The sequence below is a fragment of the Rana temporaria genome, chromosome 13, assembly GCF_905171775.1.
Source record: "Rana temporaria chromosome 13, aRanTem1.1, whole genome shotgun sequence".
Classification (NCBI taxonomy): Eukaryota; Metazoa; Chordata; class Amphibia; order Anura; family Ranidae; genus Rana; species Rana temporaria.
The window spans coordinates 95,413,562-95,440,114 of record NC_053501.1 but is presented as its reverse complement, the minus strand read 5'-3'; the positions used below and the strand labels follow the sequence as shown (position 1 = coordinate 95,440,114).

The window sequence follows — 26,553 nt, the reverse complement described above, 5'->3', positions numbered from 1 at the left end:
CAAAATTCAAATAGCCGGATCGGCAGCGCAGTGAGGTAAATCTGCCAGGGTACGTCCATCAATTGAATCCCACTGGTTCAGCTTCCTTCCATAGATAAGGTACCGAAGGACCATCCCTGGATCAGTAGGCCCCAGAAACTCCTGGGCCTACTCTCGGTTGCTAGGCCTCGGGCAAGCCGGCCCCGAGGCTATGAAACAGCTCAACATCCCGGGAGGGCCATCATGTTGGGATCAGGAGAAGAACCCCGTCAAACGGCATCTGTCCCTTAAATATCCCTCCCCAGAATGCACAGCGTGTTGACCACGCCCCCTGAGCCACTTCCGAGAGAGAGATACCCAATACATTCAGCCTGTTGCCTTTCCAACCCTGACCTGCGGTGACAGCGACACCCACCGTCAGGGGGGAAACTTGTGCAACCCAGCTGAACTGAACAGAACCAACAATTTAGAATAATTATTCTGAGCCAAACTACTGCTCAGGCAACTATAATTTAACACATAGGGCGCTACAGCAGGGCGCTACATATATATACACAGACAGTATCTCACAAAAGTGAGTACAACATTTTTGTAAAACATTTTTTATATCTTTTCATGTGACAAAACTGAAGAAATGACACTTTGCTACAATGTAAAGTAGTGAGTGTACAGTTTGTATAACAATGTAAATTTGCTGTCCCCCCAAAATAACTCAACACACAGCCATTAATGTCTAAACCGATGGCACGAAAAGTAAGTACACCCCTAAGAGAAAATGTCCAAATTGGGCCCAAAGTGTCAATATTTTGTGTGGCCACCATTATTTTCCAGCACTGCCTTAACCCTCTTGGACATGGAGTTCACCAGAGCTTCACAGGTTGCCACTGGAGTTCTCTTCCACTCCTCCATGATGACATCACAGAGCTGGTGGATGTTGGAGACCTTGTGCTCCTCCACCTTCCATTTGAGGATGTCCCACAGATGCTCAATAGGGTTTAGGTCTGCAGACATGCTTGGCCAGTCCATCACCTTTACCCTCAGCTTCTTTAGCAAGGCAGTGGTCATCCTGGAGGTGTGTTTGGGGTTGTTATGTTGGAATACTGCCCTGCAGCCCAGTCTCTGAAGGGAGGGGATCATGCTCAGCTTCAGTATGTCACAGTACATGTTGGCATTCATGGTTCCCTCAATGAACTGTAGTTCCCCAGTGCTGGCAGCACTCATGCAGCCCCAGACCATGGCATCCCACCACCAGGCTTGACTGTAGGCAAGACACACTTGTCTTTGTACTCATCACCTGGTTGCCACCACGCACATTTGACACCATCTAAACCAAATAAGTTTATCTTGGTCTCGTTAGACCACAGGACATGGTCTGAGCACTAACAGGCTGACCCCCCACCCCTTCAACCTCTGCAGCAATGCTGGCAGCACTCAAACGTCTATTTGCCAAAGACAACCTCTGGATATGATGCTGAGCACGTGCACTCAACTTCTTTGGTTGACCATGGCGAGGCCTGTTCTGGAATCTGTCCTGTTAAATGGCTGTATGGTCTTGGCCACCATCCTGCAGCTCAGTTTCAGGCTTTCAGTTTCAGGGTCTTGGCAATCTTCTGATAGCTTATCTAGGCCATCTTTATGTAGAGCAACAATTAATTTTTTTCAGATCCTCAGAGAGTTCTTTGCCATGAGTTGAATTTCTAGTGACCAGTATGAGTGAAAGCGATAACTCCAAATTTAACACATCTGCTCCACATTCACACCTGAGAGCTTGTAACACTAACGAGTCACACGACACCGGGGAGGGAAAATGGCTAATTGGGCCCAATTTGGACATTTTCACTTAGGGGTGTACTCACTTTTGTTGCCTGTGGTTTAGACATTAATGGCTGTGTGTTGAGTTATTTTGAGGGGACAGCAAATTTACACTGTTATACAAGCTGCACACTCACTACTTTACATTGTAGCAAAGAGTCATTTCTTTAGTGTTGTCACATGAAAAGATAGAATAAAAAATGTAAAAATATGTGAGGGGTGTACTCACTTTTGTGAGATACTGTGTATACCAGGTTCTGTGATTTTTTTTTTCCAGGCTTGCATTGACACATCTGATGTCATCTTTCAGGAATAAACAATATCAGTTTTCTTGTGGGAACGTCTCTCAAACAAATGCCATTGTTAAATCAAACTGTCCTGTAATACAATAGGGTAACAAATACTTTTGTGGTAATGTAAACTACTGGAATTTTTTTTTAGCTGTTCTCATTGTTTTAGAGGAGATTTTGTCAAACACTGAACCCACGTTATGTCAATAAGGATCAACAATAGTCTACATTTTTTTATTAATTTGACCCTTGCACTTATGGTACTACAATGCCATTTTGAGTTTGGAGTCAGAAATTCTTTCCTCATAGGAACTATGGGGATAACAGCATGTAGCTCCCTCTAGTGGTCTATAATAGGTTTTTGTTATTGTAGGAAATTTGTTCAGGCATGGTTGGCAGCCAAGCCTATGTGTTTTTTTGGGTCAGGGTGAATGACTCAGGGAGGGCTGGGTGACTCACAGGCAGCACTTCTAAGACCTCCCCTTACTTCTGGAACTTTCTGGAAACTTCTAGAAGAATGGGAGTGGAGGCGAGAAGGTGCTGCCTGTGGTATTCATAAGGGACCTGACCAATCCCCAACAGATAGATTGGCAGGGGGTAGGCACCATCAAATACTCTGGGTCAGCCCAGCTAGGAAAGAGGAGTTCAGGTGGAAGCTAGAGATGGAGTGTTAGGAGGCTGCCAGGGACCCTTGAGGGTGTTCCCCTAGTCTGGGGGGTCTACCTCGCGTCAGGGAGCTCAGGTGAAGAAAAGACCTTCTTTACGACATACATGTGTCCTGACTGGAGGGACAGCTGCAGGAGAAGGACAGCAGAAGGAAAACACTGCTGGGCAAATCTCCAGGTAGGAAGACAGCCAGGTGGGCTGGTGAGTGTTAGACTCGGGGAGAACCGAGAGGCAGCCTGAGAGGACTGGGAGAGAGCAGTCTGAGATGAATGCAGAGTCAGTCTGGAAGGACTGTGGAAGTTTAGCCAAGAGGGTTGAAGACAGGGGCAGCTGCAGCCAGATCGGCTGGCAGTGCTTGAAGAGGTGGTGCTGGGATCAGTAGCCACAGAAGGACAGCTGGGCACTAGGACTTTGCTACAAAAGTGTACCAGGTACTTCTCCAGACTGATCTAATCTATGATGGGAGAACTGTTTGCTGCCCCTTTCTCTCTTCACACAGACACTCAGAACTGCTTGTTTGTAAACTCCCTATTGGAAGTTGTCTGTAAACTCCCTATTGGAAGAGCCTGGGCCAATCGTCAGGCAGCAGCAAAGGACTGTGGGGGAGGAGTTAAAAAGCCAGGAGAGCATCTGCACTCGTGTGTGTGTGGAATCGAGGTCTACCAAGGGGCACACAGCCTGCAACTCCAGCCCAGAGGAACAGATTGTTCATGCAGCTCCAGCCCAGAGGAACAGACTATCCATGCTAAAAAAGGACACCCTGCAACAGCGCAAGGACTGAATGCCACCGCAACACACCTGCATCTAAGATCGATCGATTGCTCGCTCAGGAGAGGACTGTTGACTGTGTACAGGATTTGGTGAGGGGGGTTTGCCCAGGAACCTTTAATGCTTTTCATAGAATACCACATCCAAATATTGTCCACAGAGCTCCTGCATTGCTGGTGAAGATAATAAAACGCAAAGCTTTGCTTCCAGGACATTGCTGCGGTTGCTCTTAAAGGGGACACACCACAGGTATTGATATAATTTTACTGGGTGTGTACTAGAGGTATCGTAGGCCGGCCTGGGGTTCCCCTTTAGCCACAGCATCCCACACACACCCCAAGTTGTTGGGGAGTCTGTTTAAGCTGTGCATATTGTTACTCATTGCTTTCATTGGTTGTATAGTGTTCCTGATTGTTTCTTTCCTGGATACTTATACAGGTCTTGGCTGACAAATGTTAACCTGAACTTTGCTTTTCTTTAAGTAAACTATAAGAGCCAGTTCACACTGGGGCTGCGCGACTTTGGGGGCGACTCTGCAAGGCGTCCTGAAGACGACTTCAGAGGCAACTTGCAAAATGACTTCTGCATAGAAGTCAATGCAAGTTGCCCCCGAAGTCATACAAGAACCTTTTTCCAAGTCGGAGCGACTTGCGTCCCCCTAATAAACCCCCTAATAAAAATACAAAAACAAAGCACTGGACTGTTCCTTGCCTAAAATGTGCTGTGAAAATGAGGTGTGCCTGGCTGTTCGGGGTGGGGGTTGCTTAGGGGGTATGCTACAATTAGAAGGGATATTACTAGAAGCCAGACCACAATACAGAAAACAAAAGTGCGAAGACCCAGAACCTAGTTTTCTGTAGTCGCTTGAATGGAGACAAACTAAAAGGAAGCCAAGTGACTTTTAGTGCATCCCTTTTGCATACAGCTTTGGACAGGCCCCATTAGAGACTACAAAGGAGTATAATGGCACCTGGAGGGGGCCTCTTTCTAATAGAGTGTACAGTGAACCCCTTCATTCACCCTGGTCCTCACGAGACACCTTCCCTGTGCCATGATTCTTACCCCTGTACATTACACACTCCTGGCACCTGCACCCTGTAAATTACTACTGACCCCTGCACCCTGTACATTACACTCTCCTGACCCCTGCACCTTGTACATTACACACTCCTGACCCCTGCATTTTGTACACTACATACTCCTGACACCCGAACCCTATACATTACACACACCTGAGCCCCACACCTTCTACATTACACACTCCTGGACACCTAAAACCTGTACATTACACACTACTGAAACCTGAACCCTGTAAATTACACACTACTGACACCTGAACCCTGTACATTACACACAACTGACACCTGAACATTACACAATCCTGGACACCTGAACCCTGTACATTACACACTACTGAAACCTGAACCCTGTAAATTACACACTACTGACACCTGAACCCTGTACATTACACACTACTGAAACCTGAACCCTGTACATTACACACTACTGACACCGGAACCCTGTACATTACACACCCCGGACCCCTCCACCCTGTACATTACACACTCCTAAACCCCTGTGATGGAAGCAGGGGGTGGGGGGGGGCTAGTGTGATCATTGTAAAACATAATAGAGGAATTTGTTGGGGGAGCAGAGATAGGGGGAATCAGAGATGGGGGCGTGGTCACAGTTGGTGTACAGTGAAGGGTGGAGGAATGTTCGGGGTGGCAGTAACAATGTTAACCTGAGCTGTCATTTCACAGCTGAAGTATCCCTGTACATCCGGAGAGGGGAGCAGTATATGTAATGATTGGGGTCCCTGTGTATGATTGTGGGGTGCATTCTATGTATTGAATGGATAGTATTCGGAGCACACTCGCTGACTGATACCTCCTGTGAAGATCCATAAAGCACAGTCTGGGAAGAACCCAAACAATTTGCTGAAAGTTCGGGTTCGGGTCCGGTGTTCGGCAATGTAATGGCGGGCTGCAGGGCAGCCAATCACCATTTGTTTTGCTACTGTGACTAAGAAGCCATCACAGCCATGCCTACTAATGGCATGGCTGTGATTGGCCAGTGCAGCATGTGACCCACTATGTGACCCAGACTCTATATAAGCTAGAGGGACATAACACAGCTCGTCACTCTGCTTTAGATAGGGTAGGGAAAGGCTGCTGTTGATCTGATCTGAGGGAGAGATTTAGATAGGAGTCAGACTGTCCTGCTACAGAAATCATATTACACCAGCGCTGCATAGGTTCCTGTGAGATACGCTGCATTAGATACTTTAGGGAAAGGTTCCAGATTGTTCTTATAGGGACAGAAATATATAGGAGTCAGTCCTGCTTCAGAAATCATATTACACCAGCACTGCATATGTTCCTGTGAGATACTTTGCATTAGATAGTTTAGGGAAAGGTTCCAGATTGTTCTTATAGGGAGAGAAATATATAGGAGTCAATCCTGCTTCACAAATCAAATTGCAGCAGCATTGCATATTTTCCTGTGAGATACTCTGCATATTACACCAGCACTGCCTAGGTTCCTGTGAGATACTCTGCATATTACACCAGCACTAAGTATGCAGAAGTACTAATCACTGGCCCCCCTATTTAAGTACTGCCCTGCGCTTAGGATGAAACTGAAGGTCCAAGAAATAAAATCTGTCCAAATAAAACACCATATAAACAATAAAAGCAGCTGCTTAAATAAAATAGTCCATATATAAAAGCAGAAAAATAAAAACGGCTCGTACAGAGCTGATATAAAGTCCTGCAGCAGCGCTGCAAACCACTGGTTTGATGTGTATGCTGTGTATGCTGACTCGATCAAAGAAAATAATAATATGTGCTCCAATCACCAATCAGGATTTCACCACGTGGGGGGATAAAGGGTCCCCTTTGGGGAAAGAACTCACCAGATGGCTACTTTAAAACCGCATATGATATAATGTATCGCTGTCAGATGGTAGATTGGAACAGCATACCCCTTTTCCTCGATCACCGCATAGATTTCCACTCTCCAAGTAATAGCAGTTTATGTAAGGGAAGAAAATATCCACATAGCGCAATATAGTTTTGATGATGTTTAATGTAACCCAAAACATACATGCGTATCCCCTTTAAAAAACATGCGTACCAGATCAGTGAAATAGTCAGGCAGAATGTATAACAAGTATGGGTGTTTGTGTCACTCTCACTGTTTCTCGGGACCCCTGAAGCAAGCCACAGGAAAGATATCCAAGCGGTCTTCAGGGGTCCCGAGAAACAGTGAGAGTGACACAAACACCCATACTTGTTATACATTCTGCCTGACTATTTCACTGATCTGGTACGCATGTTTTTTAAAGGGGATACGCATGTATGTTTTGGGTTACATTAAACATCATCAAAACTATATTGCGCTATGTGGATATTTTCTTCCCTTACATAAACTGCTATTACTTGGAGAGTGGAAATCTATGCGGTGATCGAGGAAAAGGGGTATGCTGTTCCAATCTACCATCTGACAGCGATACATTATATCATATGCGGTTTTAAAGTAGCCATCTGGTGAGTTCTTTCCCCAAAGGGGACCCTTTATCCCCCCACGTGGTGAAATCCTGATTGGTGATTGGAGCACATATTATTATTTTCTTTGATCGAGTCAGCATACACAGCATACACATCAAACCAGTGGTTTGCAGCGCTGCTGCAGGACTTTATATCAGCTCTGTACGAGCCGTTTTTATTTTTCTGCTTTTATATATTACACCAGCACTGCCTAGGTTCCTGTGAGATACTCTGCATTAGATAGTTTAGGGAAAGGTTCCAGATTGTTCTTATAGGGAAAGAAATATATAGGAGTCAGTCCTGCTTCACAAATCAAATTGCAGCAGCATTGCATATTTTCCTGTGAGATACCCTGCATATTACACCAGCACTGCCTAGGTTCCTGTGAGATACTCTGCATATTACACCAGCACTGCCTAGGTTCCTGTGAGATACTCTGCATATTACACCAGCACTGCATAGGTTCCTGTGAGATACACTGCATATTACACCAGCACTGCATAGGTTCCTGTGAGATACTCTGCATATTGCACCAGCACTGCATATGTTCCTGTGAGATACTCTGCATTAGATAGTTTAGGAAAAGGTTCCAGATCGTTCTTATAGGCAGAGAAATATATAGGAGTCAGTTCTGCTTCACAAATTAAATTGCAGCAGCATTGTATATGTTCCTGTGAGATACTCTGCATATTACACCAGCACTGCATATGTTACTGTGAGATACACCCTTTTACACCACACATTTTTTGCAGTGTTTCTTCCAGTGTTTGCAGTGTTTCCTCCATATCTGTACGTGTGAGATAAACACTTTAGCCAGTGTTCTTCTATTGTTCTATTCAAAAATCACCCATTTAGGGCAAACATATATATTTTGCAGTGTTTCCTCCAGTTTTTGCAGTGTTTCCTCCATATCTGTACGTGTGAGATAAACCCTAACCCTAACCCTAACTTTAACCCTAACCCTGACCTCGTCCTCCTAGGTCAAGATTTTTTTTTTATGTTATTTTAAGTTATTTGCCTATCCAAATTTATTTGCAGAGTACTTGCCATGCTCTTACCAACATTTTTCAGCCCTCTAGCCCTTTCCATTTGTTTTTTAGAGACATTTTAGTAGTCAAAAGTCCGGGTCCCCATTGACTTCAATGGGGTTTGGGGTCAAGTACGGGTCCTGAACCCAGACTTTTTTCTGAAGTTCGGCCGAACCTGAACATCCAGGTGTCCGCTCAACTCTAGTCTTAATTCTGGGGGAATGGATTGTGTCTGTTGGATGGTTGGAGTGTCGGATAAGCTGTCATGGGGCGATGGAATGGAAAATCCTAAACGGTGGTGACCGTTACAGATGTTCATACTCTATTGCATACACAGCACACATCTCCATGGAGACCGACATCAATCACCACAGCAACTGGGGTCAGAGCTTTCTCTATAGCCAATACTGGGCCTGCTGCCAGGGACGTACTTAAAGCATTTGGTACCCGGGGCAGATTCTATATCTGGCACCCCCCTACTCCCATCAGAGTCTATATAGGCTCCCTTACAAAGTTTGCACAGAGTCCCCTTATATCAGAGTTCGCACAGAGTCCCCTTACATCAAAGTCCGCACAGAGCCCCTCCCACATCAGAGTCCGCACAGTCCCCCTTACATCAGCCTCCACACAGAGCCCCCCTTACAGTCTGCAGAATTTCCACTTACACTGTAAGGGGGAGCTCTGTGGACTCTAATGTAAAGGGGGACGTTGGTTTAAGGGGGAATCTGATGTAAAAGGTGTCCTGGGAACCCTGATTTAAGGGGGAATGCTGTGGACTCAGGCACAGGCTGTCTGCAGGTTTTCTCTTCTGGGTTCAAACTTCCCCAGGGAGTGTGGGCGGGACAGACCCAGGAGGAGAGGGATGGGAGGAAGAGGAGCAGCAGATAAGCTCTCTCTCCTCTCTCCTCTCACGTCCATGTGGAAAGAGGAGGGGGTATCAGCACTGGCTTAGCCCTGCAGCCATCATACTCAGAGGAGACACAGTCATAAGGTGAGTGGTGGCTCTAACCTGTGTTAACCTTGTCCAGGCAGCGGTCACCGCTTACCTTTCGCTCTGCAGCCTGGTCATCAACAAATGGATGCCGCGGGCCCGCGGCTGCAAATATTTTGTCCTTGGACTGGAACCAGATTTCCAGCAGGCGGCGCCGGAAGGGCCCCCTTCCGCAGCCAGGCCCTCGGACCACAGTCGAATCAACCGTCCAGTCAGTCCACCCTTGATTGTATTGCTATTACAATGATGATGTTATAAAATGAATGCTGTCATAATAGATTTCCTTTAAGCCTATTACATTACAATCTCATTTCACATATCTTCTATAGATTTTCCCAGAACAGTGTACAGTAAGTCCCCTACATACGAACCTTAGAGTTGCTAACTTTTGCAGATGTGAACATGCGAACAACCCAGTTGGCTAAATAAAAATAAATGTAGCGCCTGTTTACTTATCCGTACAGGTGCTATGTTAAATCTAGTGGGATGAGAGACTTACTTGCTCTCATCTGTGTTTGATTTATTAAAATTTGGCTGTCGCCAGCCCTGAACTGTCCTGTGGGTCGTTCTGTTCTCCAGGGATGCGGTTTCATCTTTGGACGGTAGGTGGCGCCAGAGGGGTTCGGGCGGAGCCGCTTCTTCCCAGCAGCCAATTAGAGGAGTTTTCCCTCGGGGAGCATGCTGGGAAGGAGTATTTCTGTGTCGGAGGCCATGGCTCGGGGTTCCTGGTTCCAGGTGCGGCACCCACCTTTAGGGTGTGCGCACATCACAGGCCCCCGGCGATATGGCCTACCAGGCCGGGGTGCACGTGCTACGCGGACTCTGGGCCCTCATGGCTCGGAGCAACTGATGCTGAAAAGGGGCCCCAGTGACTTACTGGGTTCCCCCATCTCTATTGAGAAGATCCCAAGCGAGTTGTGCTGTTCGGTGGGGGATCGGCTTGAGGAAAACAGGTTATCCAATAGGGCTTGAACGAACCATCGGGGATATGGGTACCGGACACTGACAGGTTGTATGTGGCAAACTGTCAGTCGGTGGCACCAAATTACACACTGGGAGGATTTGCTCTACTATCCAACTTTTGAAGCACTAGGCCTGTGGCAGAGGTCTCATCTAGAAATCTAAATTCTATTAGAGCCAAGTCTGTGGCAGAGACTTGTTCCTTCCCAGGAGAGCTAAGTGACACTCTGGCTGCCAGGCCTGTGAGGCCTCGTACACACGACCGAACATGTCCGCTGAAACTGGTCCGTCGGACATGTTCGGTCGTGTGTAGGGCCGACCGGACAATTTTCCGGCCGACCGGACAGGTTTCCAGCGGACAAATGTTTCTTAGCATGCTAAGAAACATGTCCGCTGGAAGCCTGTCCGCCGGACATGTCCGATGGTCAGTACGAACCCGCGCATCGTGTCGAAGTGATTTGACGCATGCATGGAAGCATTGAACTTCCGGGTTCGCGCACGTCGCCGCGTCATCGTCGCCGCCACGTCACCGCGTATTCTGTCCGCGCGAAATTTGATCTGATGGTGTGTTCAGCCATCAGACCAAATTCTCCCAGCGGACATGTCCGATGAAAACGGTCCGGTGGACCGTTTTCATCGAACAGTCCCGTCGTGTGTACGAGGCCTGAGAGGGACCTGTCCAGGGGCACTTTGCCCACTTTGGCTGAAGTGGCGACGAGGAAGGAGTTACTACTGGAGGCAGGACTGCTTCTGTTCATCCATTGCCTGTATCTGCAAGGTTCATTCTTTCTTTCACCAATCTGTCCTATTTACCTGAAGTTGACTGTTGGTTGTGTTGGGCCAGAATTAAAGCATTGAAAACGTCAATCAACAGTCTGGACATTCCAATACTGCTCTCGTCACCCCTAGACATATCACGGAGGTAACTTAAATACGCCGATCCCAAATCTAACCAGTGGCCCCTGAGGGGGTAGCGCTACATAAAAAAAAACGACAGATTACCGTACTAACACAAGCAATGTTGGTGCAGTGATTTACCCAGCTGTGCTCTAACAGGGGGACTCCCCCCACCAGAACACACTGATCAGCGCTCGCAGTCTTTGTATGCAAGCATTGATCTTTTGTGGACTTAGGTTCAAATTACACTTATGAACGAGCTTACGGAACATAACTCTTTCTTAAGTAGAGGACTTGCTGTATTACACGGCCTACCAGATTATCTATACATCAAACACAGTGGGCCAGATTCACAGAGCGATACGACGGTGTATCTCCTGATACGCCGTCGTATCTCTGACTTAGGCCGGTCGTATCTATGCGACTGATTCATAGAATCAGTTACGCATAGATATGCCTAAGATCCGACAGGTGTAACTGTGTTACACCTTCGGATCTTAACTGCATTTTAAAAATGGCCGCTGGGGGCGTTCTCGCTGATTTACGCTGATAAATATATAAATCAGCGAGATACGCCAATTCACGAACGTACACGGGCCCGACGCAGAGTTGTTACGACGTTTACGTATCGGTTTTCCCGGCGTATACTTACCCCTGCTTCTATGAGGCGCAGCCAATGTTAAGTATAGCCGTCGCTCCCGCGTCAAATTTTTTTTTTTTTTACGTCGTTTGTGTACGCCGATTCTCAAAACCGCTCGTCGCAAGTTACGCTCACGCCGAAACCACTGACGTCCTAGCGACATCATTGGGAGCAATGCACGCCGGGAAAATTCGCGGACAGCGCATTTAAATCGGCGCGGGGACGCGCCTGATTTAAATAGTACACTCCCCCTAGCCGCAGAATTTGAAATTCCGCCGGGGGATTTACTATCCGCCGCCGCAGGTTTGGAGGTAAGTGTTTTGCGAATTACCCACTTGCCTCTCAAACTTGCGGCGGCGGATCTTAAATCACATAGGTCACGCGGATCTAAAGATCCGCTGATCTATGTGAATCTAGCCCATTGTCTAGGTAGTCCCTCACGCTATGCGGTTATTAATAAGCCTATTGGTGATGAAACAGAAATTGTACAGTTATAATGAAACCTGTGTGGCTTTAGTCTGAAAAATGTTCGTTACCACCAGCTACAAGTTACAGCAACTACTTAAGTGCGCAATGACTAAGCTCTTATGTCACTGATGGCCCCATCCCTCAAAGGCAACTTGACTATGCTATACTGGTCCACCTTTAGTGATCTATATTAAGGTGACCAGATTTTTCAAATGAAATCCGGGGACATATTTTTTTTTTTTACTAGTTATGGTGGCAATTAGCGACTCTCTGCCCGTCGCCGCCGCCCGCCTCACAGCCTGTCAAGTCTTATGCCGCATACACATGATCATTTTTTTGGTTGTAAAAAACTACGTTTTTCAGGCTCTAGAAAAAACAAAGTTTTTTTCAATGTCATCATTAAAACAACACGAACGATGGCACTATAAAGGGGAAGTTCCATGCGGATGGCGCCACCCTTTGGGCTGTTTTATCTGATTTTGTGTTAATAAAAGACGATTTGCGCTTTCAGTCTGTTACAGCGTGATGAATGTTACTCCATTACCAACGGTAGTTTTTTTTTTTTTTTAAATCCAACAAAAGTTTTATTTAGTTTGCAGAGGTACAAGGCATACAGAATCCCCTCGACATATCGGGGACATAAACAAAAGTAGAGATAACGATCAAAGCCATAATAACATGTACAGATATAGCAACCCCATTCTGGAGGTAAACCCCCCCCACCATCACTCCGGACCGCACTCTTGTGTCATCCACTCCCATTCCATGTCTCACCCAACATTAATACCCAGCACCCTATCCATCACCAAGTCCACCGGGGCTAGGCCCGGTACATCCAGCCACTTTGCCCATAACTTCTCAAACTTGTGGGCATTACCCCTGTGTTGATATACCAGTTTCTCCATCCTCATCGTTGTCCCAATATTGGCGATCCACTCAGCATGGGTCGGGGGAGCCTCAGCTCTCCAATGAACCATGATGAGTTTCCTCGCCTGGAACAACACCCTGTGAATCGCTTCCCTGTCCGCCTCTTTCCATTCGTACTCCTCCAGAGCCCCCAAGAGACATGCCCTCGGGTCCTGCGGAAGAGTCACGCCAAATGCTGAGTTAACGGTACTCACTACTCCTGCCCAATAAGTGTGGAGTTTGGGACATCTCCATAGCATATGAATCAAATCTCCATGGTCTCTCTTACAACGTGTACAAATAGGGTCAAGTTGCGGATTCATCTTACTGAGTCTGTGTGGGGTGTAATAGGTACGTAACAGGATATACAACTGGGTGAGCCTTTGTGATACATTCAAGGAGCACCTGCCCACCGCCTGAAAAATCTCCTCCCACTGTTCCCCATCCAATTCTCCTGCATCTGCTTCCCACCTCTCTCTTATCCTCAGGGGATGCTGCTTCATCACATATTGCATCAGAAAGGCATAGCACTGGGAGATAAAGCCCTTCGACGTCTCAGCATCCCCCAAAATATCAAAAGCAGGAGTAGGCAACAGGCACCACTCAGAAGAGCGACCCTGCGCCACCACTGCATGCCTCAACTGTAGATAGGAGAAGTACATTGACTGCGGCAAGCCAAACTCCTCTCGCAGCGCAGGGAATGTACGTAGCACTCCATTACGGAATATGTGTGTAAGGTGTGTAACCCCATATTGTTTCCATCTGGTCCCCGATTGCAACTTGGCCAGTTCAGTGTAGGTGTTATTTTGCCATATTGGACTGTATTTCGTGTAACCTTCCGCATTCTGAACATATTTGACCTTGTTCCATACCTTCTGGGTTAGACTAAAAGTGGGGTACTTCTTATGTGGTTTAGCAAAGGCCTGTGCCTCCAGCGCCTCAGGGATCGGACTTCCGCCCACGGTGTGCTCCAGGAGTTTCTGAGCAGAGGATCGCACCGCTGGCCGAAACATGCCGACCAGCTGCTGCATCTGGACCGCCAAATAGTATAGCCAGGGGTTTGGCAATGCCAATCCCCCGCTATCCTTAGGTCTCTGTAAGTGCTCTAATTTTATCCTAGGAGCCCCGTCCTTCCAGATGAGGCTGCGAAAGATACTATTAACCGTGTGGAAAACTTTCAAGGGGATGACCATGGGGGTGTTATGGAGGAAGTACAACAGCTGTGGCATAAGTATCATCTTGATTAAATTCACTCGGCCTGCAACCGATAGCAGCAGGGCCTTCCAAGTTTTAATTTTGTCCCTAAACCGTAGTAACAAGGGGGATATATTGAGATGAATGAAGTCCCGTGGCTGAGCCGCGATCTGTACCCCTAGGTACTTAAAGGAGGAAGTAATGGGAATAGGGCACAAGGGATTAATTACCTGCGTGTCATCACCGTCCAGCAAAAGTAAGGCCGACTTTGACCAGTTAATAAGTAAATCAGAAAATCGCCCAAACTCTGTGATCGCTACCATAGCCTCTCTAAGGGAGGTGTCCGTATCCCCCAACAAAAGGAGGGTATCGTCCGCATATAACATCACCTTTTCCTGCTCATCTCCATAGCAGAAACTGGTGATGCGAGGGTTGGCTCTGATACTAATGGCCAGCGGTTCGATAGCCAAAGCAAAGAGGAGGGGGGACAGGGGGCATCCCTGCCGAGTACCCCTCCTCAGTGCAAAACTCCCTGACAAGGAGCCAAACGTCCTTATTGCCGCCTGTGGCTGGCAGTATAGCAACCGCACCCAGGAAATGTAAACCGGGCCAAACCCAAATTTCTGTAACACCGTCCAAAGGTAGTTCCAATCTATACTATCAAGCGCCTTTGTGGCGTCTAAGGACAGTAGCGCCCTACTGCCCATATTGTCCGCCCGTGCCTGCATATTAAGGAACAGCCTCCTAAGATTAACCACCGTGGATTTATTGGGCATGAAACCAGCCTGGTCTCCATGCACAATTGAAGTTATCACCCCATTCAGCCGCATGGCTAGCACCTTAGCCAGTATCTTAATGTCACTTTGCAGTAAGGAAATGGGGCGGTACGCCCCTGGGTCTACAGGATCTTTGCCTGGCTTAAGTAGCAGAACTATGTTAGCCTTAGTCATAGACGGGGGTAAAGTCCCCCTTTCCCTGGCATCGTTAAAGACCTTTAGTAAGTGGGGGAGCAGTACTTCAGAATACTGTTTGTACACCTCCATGGGCAGACCGTCCTCCCCCGGGGCCTTACAGTTAGGGAAAGCTCCGACTGCCCCCACCAGTTCCTCCACTGTGATTGGCTTATCCAGCAAAGTAGGCTGGTCAGCAGTCAATTCTGGGAAGACCAGTTGGCAGGGATGGACTGGCCATAGGGACTACCGGGAGATTCCCGGTGGGCTGGTCCATCAATGGGCCGATTTTGAGTGACAGCCCCGAGTTTCTGCGCTCTGCTGACTGCTGCTTATGAGAGTACTGTGTATTAGCGAGGACTTGCTCTGCTCATTCCACACATCCACAGCCAGTCAGCAGGCAGCGTAACCCTCCCCCCTCCAGCCCGCCACATTTGACTACCCGGGTGCTGGAGTGGGGCTGAATGAGGGCGCAAGGAAGGAGAAACACACAAGCCGACGAGATACAAGAACGATAGCCAGTCCTGCAGCACACAGATCGGCAGGACTCGGGAGAAATGTCACATCACAGTCTCACATGTACACTGGCTGCAGTGTCTTCCAGAAATCTAGGCAGTGTGCAGGTCAGTCCCCTCTCCCCCTCTCTCTCCCTCCCTCTTGTCTCTCGCTCCATACTTTTTTTTATAGCTGTTTATCCTGCACACTGATAAGACCTGCTGGCATTCTGTGTCCAGTGACTGTGTGACACATGGCTGGCTGTTAACCATTTCAGTTATTTAGCCAGAGCTCCATAGTTGCCAACATTTGAAAAAAAATTCCAGGGACACTTTGCAGCACAGCTATTAATTAATTACCACACTCACTTCCCCGAAGCTCCACCCACTCCGCATAATCTTCGCCTACTTATCAGATTATAGGGTCTACTCAATAAAGAGAGAATTACAGGCAGGCACACACACCATACATTATATCTGTGCTCCATTAAGCTTTAATGGTTATGATGCTTAAAGTGATAGTTTAACTTATTTATCTTTTACAGAGAAAGATAGCATAGATGGCGTTATTCTGCATTGCGCTGTATAATGTACTATTGCTGGGATTTGTAGTCCTCTATAGCTGGTGGTATTCTCCATTACGCTGTATAATGATTATACTGCGCAATGCAGATTACCACTGACCAGTTATAGAGGAACAACAAATCCCAGCAATACATTATATAAAATGCAATGCAGAATACCAGCAGTTACAGAGGACTACAAATCCCAGCAATAATACATTATATAAAACGCAATGCAGAATACCAGCAGTTACAGAGGACTACAAATCCCAGCAATAATACATTATACAGGTTGCTTAATATATTATTGCAGGGATTTGGTGTTTATTTTTAAACAGGAAACTTTAAAACAGGTCCCCCTTACCTGTTTCTGAACCCTTGTAAGTCACGGCGGCGGCTCTGCGGGGGCGTGTGTCTGGCCTGTGTGGTGAGCGCGGCGTGGTCTGAGCTCGTCCTTCAGATGTCGCCCGCAGCGGCAGCCCACACACACTGCTGCCCCCCAGGACAAACCACCCCCCCTCCATTAGTACAGACCCCCCTCAGGACAAACCACCCCCCTTCATTAGTAGAAACCCCCCCAGACAAACCACCCACCCTGCATTAGTACAGACCCCCCCCCCCCTCCATTAGTACAGACCCCCCTCCATTAGTACAGACCCCCCCCCCTCCATTAGTACAGACTCCGCCCCCTCCATTAGTACAGACTCCGCCCCCTCCATTAGTATAGACTCATCCCCCCATCCGTACAGACTCTCTCCCCCCCCCCTTCATTAGTATAGACTTCCTTCATTAGCAAAATAATATAAATGTCACCGGCGCAAGAGAGAGTTGATATTCACGATCTGCTGCAGTACTATATGCACCTCCAAAAGGAAGTGAAAAAGTATGTACCAAAAAATGTTACTGCGCTGATTTACTCAAAAAACATTTTTAAACATACTATAAAATATATTAAATTCGATTAAATCCGGTGAAAGTGTTGGAACAATGTGAACAGTGTGCAAATATATCCTTAATAAATATTAGGTTACGTGCAAAATAAGCATAGGAAAAATGTGCAAATATGCCCTATTCTTAAATTATGTACAAAAAATGTGCAAAATAATATGTATATCTATATATATATAAATATGTGTAAAATCACCCTCTTCAAATGCTGGGATGCAACCACCAAAATACAAAAATATGAAAATATAATGGCAAATATTAACATGCAATGTGCAATAAACCCTTATAAAGTTTCCTTTATAAGGGTTTATTGCACATTGCATGTTAATATTTACCATCATATTTTCATATTTTGGTGGTTGCATCCCAGCATTTGAAGAGGGTGATTTTACACATATTTATGATATATATATTATTTTGCACATTTGTTGTACATAATTTAGGAATAGGGCAACACTTTCACCGGACTTAATCGAATTTATTATATTTTTCAGTATGTTTAAAAATATTTTTTGAGTAAATCGGTGCACTACCGCAGTAAACATTTTTGGTGCATTCCTTCATTAGGAGACAATGACATCCCCCCTCGCCCTCCTACAGAGCGAGTGCGACAACCCCACCTGGGCGGCAGCTGGAGACAAGAGCCTGAGAGGAATGTGTGGAGCCGCGCCGCCCGGGTGGAGAAGAATATTGTGACACGGCGTCGTGTCGGTGACTGGCTGGCGGTGAGAGCGGCTCTCACAGTGACAGGCTTAGAAAGACTCATACGCCGACAAGGAGAGGAGGAGGAGGGAGGGCAGCAGTGAGCACTCTGGCGCTTGAGCGCCCTCACTTCTGTGGCGCCTGGGTGAACTGCACCCTGCGCAAACCCTCGGATCTGCTCTGAGTTTCCGCCCTCTTCCCCTGGTCGGCGCTGGCGCCGTAAGGCAAGTGTCGGCCCTGCTGAGACCCAGAAGCCGCACCTGCCTTCCCCACTAGCCGGGACAAGTCCCGGCAGGCTAAATTAGCCGGGACTAGGTCCTATTTGACGGGACTGTCCCTTTAAAAACGGGACAGTTGGCAAGTATGGAGCTCTGTGTGTGCTGCACGGTTTTTGGGATGTTTTTTGGAAGGATTAACTGCTAGTTCAGGCTAGAACTTCACAGACCAATTAACTGTTTACTGTCCTCCACTAATCCTGACCAGATCACTGTTTGTAAGAACATTTGTATTTTGGAAATTGGATGTGCAGTTGTCACATGGGTGTACTTTCAAAGGAAGATTACCAACTTTGATCTTTACAGAGCTGGTTTAAATGGAGTGGAGCAACCCTGCGATACTATATACTGTTACACTGGGTTCAGCCATGAACGCAGTCTCTGACCATCTCCTGTAGTATGTCTGCAGTCTCTGACCATCTCCTGTAGTATGTCTGCAGTCTCTGACCATCTCCTGTAGTATGTCCACAGTCTCTTACCATCTCCTGTAGTATGTCCGCAGTCTCTGACCATCTCCTGTACTATGTCCGCAGTCTCTGACCATCTCCTGTAGTATGTCCGCAGTCTCTGACCATCTCCTGTAGTATGTCCGCAGTCTCTGACCATCTCCTGTAGTATGTCTGCAGTCTCTGACCATCTCCTGTACAATGTCCGCAGTCTCTGACCATCTCCTGTTGTATGTCCGCAGTCTCTGACCATCTCCTGTAGTATGTCCGCAGTCTCTGACCATCTCCTGTAGTATGTCCGCAGTCTCTGACCATCTCCTGTAGTATGTCCGCAGTCTCTGATCATCCCCTGTATTATGTCTGCAGTCTCTGACCATCTCCTGTAGTATGTCTGCAGTCTCTGACCATCACCTGTACTATGTCTGCAGTCTCTGACCATCTCCTGTAGTATGTCTGCAGTCTCTGACCATCTCCTGTAGTATGTCTGCAGTCTCTGACCATCTCCTGTAGTATGCCCACAGTCTCTGATCATCCCCTGTATTATGTCTGCAGTCTCTGACCATCTCCTGTAGTATGTCTGCAGTCTCTGACCATCTCCTGTAGTATGTCCACAGTCTCTGACCATCTCCTGTAGTATGTCCGCAGTCTCTGACCATCTCCTGTAGTATGTCCGCAGTCTCTGACCATCTCCTGTAGTATGTCCGCAGTCTCTGATCATCCCCTGTATTATGTCTGCAGTCTCTGACCATCTCCTGTAGTATGTCTGCAGTCTCTGACCATCACCTGTACTATGTCTGCAGTCTCTGACCATCTCCTGTAGTATGTCTGCAGTCTCTGACCATCTCCTGTAGTATGTCTGCAGTCTCTGACCATCTCCTGTAGTATGTCTGCAGTCTCTGACCATCTCCTGTAGTATGTCCGCAGTCTCTGATCATCCCCTGTATTATATCTGCAGTCTCTGACCATCTCCTGTAGTATGTCCGCAGCCTCTGACCATCTCCTGTAGTATGTCCGCAGTCTCTGACCATCTCCTGTAGTATGTCCGCAGTCTCTGACCATCTCCTGTAGTATGTCTGCAGTCTCTGACCATCTCCTGTAGTATGTCCGCAGTCTCTGATCATCCCCTGTATTATGTCTGCAGTCTCTGACCATCTCCTGTAGTATGTCCGCAGTCTCTGACATCTCCTGTAGTATGTCCGCAGTCTCTGACCATCTCCTGTAGTATGTCCGCAGTCTCTGATCATCTCCTGTAGTATGTCCGGAGTCTCTGATCATCTCCTGTAGTATGTCCGCAGTCTCTGATCATCTCCTGTAGTATGTCCGCAGTCTCTGATCATCTCCTGTAGTATGTCTGCAGTCTCTGACCATCTCCTGTACTATGTCTGCAGTCTCTGACCATCTCCTGTACTATGTCTGCAGTCTCTGATCATCTCCTGTACCGTGTCTAGTTTATAAACTGTTTTTGTGCGTGTTCGCAAAATTAAAGTGGGCCAGTCTGCATGAAGTCCAGGGCCAAATTTTTGTCCCAGTTCATCCCTGCCAGTTGGGCTAGGTATAGCTCTAGATCTCCCTGAGTGTATGCCGTGCCTGAGCTGTACAGGGTCTCATAGAAACCCGCCAGTTCCTGCATAATTTGTTCTGGTTGTGAAACTAATCCTCCGGACCTAGATCTTATGGCCCCTATAGCCGTCGATCGTTGATGGGAGTTCGCAATCCGCGCCAATATACGGCCGGTTTTCTCACCCTCCTCAAAGAACGCCTGCTTTGCAAAAAATCGTTTCTTCTCAGCTGACGAGGAGAGTAATTGCTGATAGGCCGACTGAGCGGCCTGCCAGGTCTCCCTGGTCAAATCAGAAGGATCCGCTATGTAAGCCCGCTCCATGTCCTGAACCCTGTTCTCCACATCAATCAATAAAGCCGTAGAGGCCTTTTTGACCCCATTCACTTCCCTGATAAGTATGCCTCGAAAATACGCCTTGAAGGCGTCCCAGTGTTCCGCCTCTATTTCCATCCCTGCACCTGCTGCAAAGTACTCCCGCACTTTCTCCAATATCCCCCCATGTGAACGAATGAGCTTTAACCAAAACACATTCAATTTCCATGGTGCCCTAACTAAGCCACCAAGAGCTGTACCACTAGAGCTGAGTGATCCGACACGCTGCGGGGCCTGTGTGACAGGTCCGCTATCAGCGGAAGCATGCTCAGATTTCCCACCCCCAAATCAATCCTGGACAGACAGCCGTGAGTCTTTGAAAAGCACGTAAACTGTCTGCCTCCCGGGTTACGGTGTCTCCAGACATCCACCCAGCCCACCTCTTGCAACAACCGCGCCAGGGGAGTACTCCTAGCGAGGGCAGAGGGTCTAGGGGCTGGATGTCTATCCGCCACCTGATCCAAACAGCAATTGAAATCTCCCAACACGAGCAGCGGAGCATCCGGCCCGCCATCCAAAAAAGAAAGGAGGAGCCGGAGCACCGCTGCCGTGAAGGGCGGGGGAATGTAAACACATGCTATGACACAGATTAAGGTACCGATTTTACAGTGAACAAATACATAGCGGCCCTCTGGATCTATGACACTTGCAATCTCCTGAAAATCCACTGCATTATGCACCAGTACACTCACCCCCCTCGAAAAGGAGGTGTGTGTAGAGTGATATGCCTTACCCACCCATGCGTATTTCAGGAAGCACACGGTCTCCGCCGTTAAGTGTGTCTCCTGAAAGAAGATCACCCCTGGTAAATACTTCTTCAAGCACATAAACAGCATTGTACGTTTTAGTGGTGAATGCATACCCCTCACGTTCCATGAAACAATAGGTACCTTAGCCATGAGAGTCCTCCACTAAAATCATATAGCTATACATTGGTGAGCATAAATACACATTCTGGTTCCACGACTGGGAAGGCAGGCCCACGACTGGGAAGGCAGGCCTGTCCACATCTGTATAATACCTTGCAAAGGTACCGAAGGCCCAGATCTCGTGCGATGTACCTCTTTCCACGAATGGCAACTGAAAAGGTGAAGGAAATTGGTGTAACTTTTGGACCAAACGGGCCCCAAATATCCACGTACCACCAACAGGGCGGTTACAACTCTTTTTGCGACCACTTGTCGACTGTCTCTGTTCGCTTTAACCATCAGCATAGCACACTTTTTGCTGAGAGCATCTCTCCTCACATCGTGCTGCCACTTATCATGTCCCCCGGCCAAGAGGGAAAAAAAGAACCAAAAAATAAAGAATTTTTATATATGGAACACAAAAGTCTGAAAAAGGGAGATCAATAGGTAAAAAGTAGGGGCTCCCCCCCAAATAGGATCAACTCAGACATTCTCTCATTTGTGCAATATAAGTGCCCGAAGGCAAACAGCAAACCTCCCCCCCCAGTCTCAGGGCTCACTCTCCTTCCTCCTGCGCTCGTCTTTGTAAGGATTGTTCATTGCGATCCAGCCACGACATGGCCTCTACGAACGGTAGTTTAACCAGAATGAGCGCTCCCGTCTCATAACTTGCTTCTGAGCATGCGCAGGTTTTTCACGTTGTTAAAGCCCACACCCGATCATTTTTTACAACTCGAAAAACGACATTGTTTAAAACGTTGTGGAAAAATAGAGCATGTTCGATTTTTTCTTTTTTTTTGTCGTTTTTCAGAACCCGAAAAATGCTCTGAAGCCCACACACGATCTTTTAAATTACATTTTTAAAAAACGTTGTTTTTTACAACCTGAAAAATGATTGTGTGCACGCGGGATTACTCTCTGGGCCCCGGCTACTACTGGGTGGGGTGCAGAGGAAGATCACTCCTCCAGGGAAGGTAAGGAGGTAAGCAGGCAGGCGGCTGGCTGGGACTTGAGCCAAGGCAGAAGAACATGCGAGTGGAGCTGAATGGGCATGCACCCCAACTGAAGAAATATTCCTTCCGCTCCGACCAGCACATGATCATCAGAAATGAGCACAGATAATGAAAATAAAAAAAACAAACAAACCTAAGCTAGTAAGAGCGGCAGAGCGGGGGGGGGGGGGGGTGTAATTCAGATTTTTTTATTGTATAGAGGTAGGAAAAGGGGGGGGGGGGTTGTTAAAGAAATGAAAATAAAATATGGCTATTTAACACTAGACAGGGCACGATCTATATTCTTTTATTTATTTAAAGCTTTCTAACACTTATGCTAATGTTCCATGAATTATAGGTTTAAATACATTTAGCAAGTGTTTTATTTTAAAGTGGATGTAAACCCACTCTCGTCCTTTCTAAACTACTTCCATAGTGCTCATCTATAAGGATATACATTCCTCCTGCATGTATCCTTACCTGTCAAATGTCTCCCTTCTGTCTGTTATAAGAACTGAAAAACTGCAGATTCTGTGGGTGGATCTGTTGTCTGGAGCTCTGTGGGTGGAGTCGTGATGTCAGTAGACTCCCCGCCCACCTTGACACTCCCCTTGTCAACATGCATTTTTTCCTCGGTATTCCTTACACTAAATTCTGCTATGATCACTAACATTCAGTCAAAATCCAGAAAAGTAACCACATGACTTCAGAAAAGGAGTGGGGGTGGGAATTAAAAATAATGCCTGTGTCCAGGCTAGTGCATGAGATATGTAAATAACCTGTCACTCACAGCAAGGGGGCAGAACGGACTAAGGTTTTTCTCTGTAAGTCTGTTTTATTTCACTGAACAATAAAAGAGGATTGCTCAGAGCTGGATTAACTCTGTGTGGCAAGACTGGGCACAGATGATAGGAAATCTTATACTGTACATTGTGACATAAAAAAAAATAAACAATTTTGGGTTTACATTCACTTTAATAAACTGCCTAACACGCTCCAAAAAAAGTGTATGTATAATTTTTTGAAAGTCAGTGCACCACAATGGATGCCAGTGTATCACCATATGTGATGCAGCTGCATTGGTATGCCATTTAAAATGAACGTCTTACCTTGTGCATTACACATTTCTTGTTTGGAGACATTCTTCTGGTCAGCAGGATTGTGTACTATACACTGGAACTCCATGTCCCAGGAGTTGTTCAGTGATATGTGAATTGTATTTCCACTCTCTTCATAGACAGAGTCAGTGTTCTTGTATATCCAGTTATAGTTCAACGGTGATGAGTTTGTTGGTACAGAACAATGAAGAGTCGCATTACACCAGTTACTGGTCCTCTCCTCCATTACAATCATTATAGATGGGTCTGGAACAGGTTCTGCAATCACAAAACAGGGAAATTCAAGTTATACCATGTTATTTCTGAACAGTGAAAACGTGCCAGAACTAAAAATGTGTAATGTACAGTATATCTAATGTTTTTTTCTTTTGTTTTTTAATTATTTTATAGTAAAAACTTAAAAGAGATCAGCTTTGATGAACTGTAAATAATGATAATAAATGTAGCCAAGTCCCAAGCCTCTCCAAGCCTAATGTTGACCTGTAGAGTTTTATCCCCCATACACACAGTCGGAATTTCCGACAAGAAAAGTCCAATGAGAATGGGAGGCTTAGTTTTACTCCCATTCACAAATTATGGAAATTCAGGCTGCTGTCCATTCCAGAATTTGTCCTGTAGGTCAGCCTGCGCTCCAGGGGTGCGTTGACACCCCTGGGCGGCAGTTGACGCTAGAGGGATTCTGGCAGACCCACCTGCTCCCAACAGCCAATCAGAGGAGTCTTCCCTCGTTGGGCATGCTGGGGGGGGATATATCTGGGGCAGCCGCGTTTTGGCGGGCTCTGTTTTGTGGGGCCCGAGTTCCAGGTGTGGTACCCACCTTCAGGATACGTGCATCCATGGGCCCCGCCACCGTGTCCATGCGGAGCCTTTTCCTACTATTGAAAGGGGCCCCAGCGACTTGCTGGGTCCCTACTTTCTGCTGAGAGGATCCTAGGCTGGGAGCTGTGCGATGGGGGATTGGCCTGGGAGAACCTAGAACCAGAGGTTGTCCAGGAGGCCCAGACGAACCATCGGGGATCTGGTCACCGCACCGTATGACAGGTATGCTCAAGCTGTCAGTGGGTGACATTGATTGAACTGACTGGGAGGATTTGCTCAAACTGTTTATCACAAATCCAAAATTATCCAGCCTGTGGCAGAGGCCCTGAGTCAGGCCTGTGGCAGAGGTCTGTTTCCTCCCAGTGATTTATAAGTGACGCTCCGGCTGCCAGGCCTGAGATAGCTGCCTGTCCGGGGGCACTTTACCCACCCGGATTGGAGTGGCGACGAATTGAGCTACGCTATTGCTGAGAGCAGGCTTGCTCTCTCTCTGAATATCCAAGGCCTGATACTAAAAGTTCCTCTACGCTCATCAACCATCTCTATCGTGTGTCATGTTGATGTTGGCCAGATTGGGCCTTGGAATAAAGCATTGAAAAACTGAATTTGTGTCTGGACACTTGCTCTTTGCTCACATTCGCAGAAATCACCCTAGACCAAGTCAAGAAGGTAACTTAGAAAGCCGGTCCCAAGACTAATCAGCGGCTCCTTCGGGGGTGAGCGCTACATGTGGCTAAAATGTTGGCCTGCGGACCAGTCCTCTAAGAAGTCCCTGTTGGACTTACCCTTTAAGGGTGAATGGCTTTTTTGGGGCTTCCCTGGATGACATCATAAAGGATGCCACAGGCGGTAGAGCACTCTGCTCCTGCAGTCTGGGAAGGGTAAGAAGCCTCGCCGTAGGCAAGGGCCCTCATTTACTACCCCCAAGCGGTCTTTTCGCTCGCCAAGTGCGACAGGAAAACATTTTCAGGGTGCTAAGGCGTCCACTGAAGGACAAAAGCGCACCTGGTACCGCAAGCCTCCTGAAGGTTTGCCCCCACCCACAACTCGGGTGGGGGGGCCGGCTCGCAAATTTGCGTCTCGGTGGAGGTCTCTTCTTTCTGACCGTTGGGTCTGTGAAGTAGTTTCCTCTGGGTACAAGATAGAATTTCTCTCTTGTCCGCCGAACAGATTTTTTCCCTCCAACCTCCGGCTTCCTCCGGGTCGCCTGAAAGATCGGTCAAGGGCTGTCCAGGATCTGCTGGTCAGAGGAGTGATTGTGCCGGTTCCCTCTCAGGAACGTTTTCAGCGGTTTTACTCCAATCTGTTTGTATCCCCAAGAAGGACGGGGTCCGTCTGGTTCTGGACCTCAAGGTCCTCAATTGCTTTGTAAAGGTATAAAAGTTGATACGATTATGTAATAGCAGCGCTCCGTCAGGAGGATTTCCTAGCGTCCTGGGATTCATGGACGCGTACCTGCATATCCCCATATGTGCAAAACACCAGAGATTTCTGCGTTTTGCGATCAGAGAGGACCACTTTCAAATTGTGGCCCTCCCGTTCGGCCTGGCCTTGGCACCACGGGTTTTCACCAAGGTGCTCGCCCCGATTCTGGCCCTGCTGCGGCAGCGTGGGATCGCTATCATGGGATACCTGGACAACCTTCTTCCGAGAGCTTCCTCAAGCTCAGAGTTAGAAGAGGACGTGTCTATCACCTGTCAGACCCTCCGGGAAATCGGTTGGCTACTGAATATACAGAAGTCAGTACTAGTACCGTCTCAGCGGCTGGAGTATCTGGGGTTGGTCCTGGATTCTTCGGGGGCAAAAGTTTTCCTCCCAGCGGAGAAGCTGCAGACTCTGCAATCTGCGGTGCGGCGGTTGGGCGTCGCTTGGCCTTTGCATGAGAGTACTGGGTCTGATGGTGGCCTCTTTTGAGGCAGTTCTGTTTGCCCAATTCCACACTCGAGTGTTACAGAACGAGATTCTGTCACGTTGGAACAAGCTTCCTTCGTCTCTGGATTACCAGATCCGGGTGAGTCGACTGACCAAGTCCTCCCTAGTGTGGTGGCTGACATCTCCGGTACTCAGGAACGAAAATTCATTTTCTGCCGTGTCACTGGACAAGGGATCACAACGGATGCCAGCCTATCCAGCTGGGGGGGTGTCTGGGCTGTCCAGTCAGCCCAGGGGCGTTGGACTCAGGAGGAGTCCCGTCTTTTGATCAAAGTACTGGAGTTTCGAGCAATCAAGTGGTGTCTCTCCAAGCGGTCTCTGGG

The 26,553-nt window shown here is 47.5% G+C and overlaps 1 protein-coding gene across 2 annotated transcripts in view; it reads right to left on the bottom strand.

Annotated features, from left to right (window-relative positions):
• LOC120920784 (SLAM family member 5-like) overlaps positions 1-26,553 on the bottom strand; it is a 135,713-nt gene that overhangs the window by 40,489 nt on the left and 68,671 nt on the right. For both annotated transcript variants that reach the window (XM_040333079.1, XM_040333080.1), the window contains exon 3: positions 23,471-23,737. In XM_040333079.1, coding sequence (XP_040189013.1) covers positions 23,471-23,737 — 267 coding nt within the window. The remainder of the gene's footprint in view (positions 1-23,470; positions 23,738-26,553) is intronic.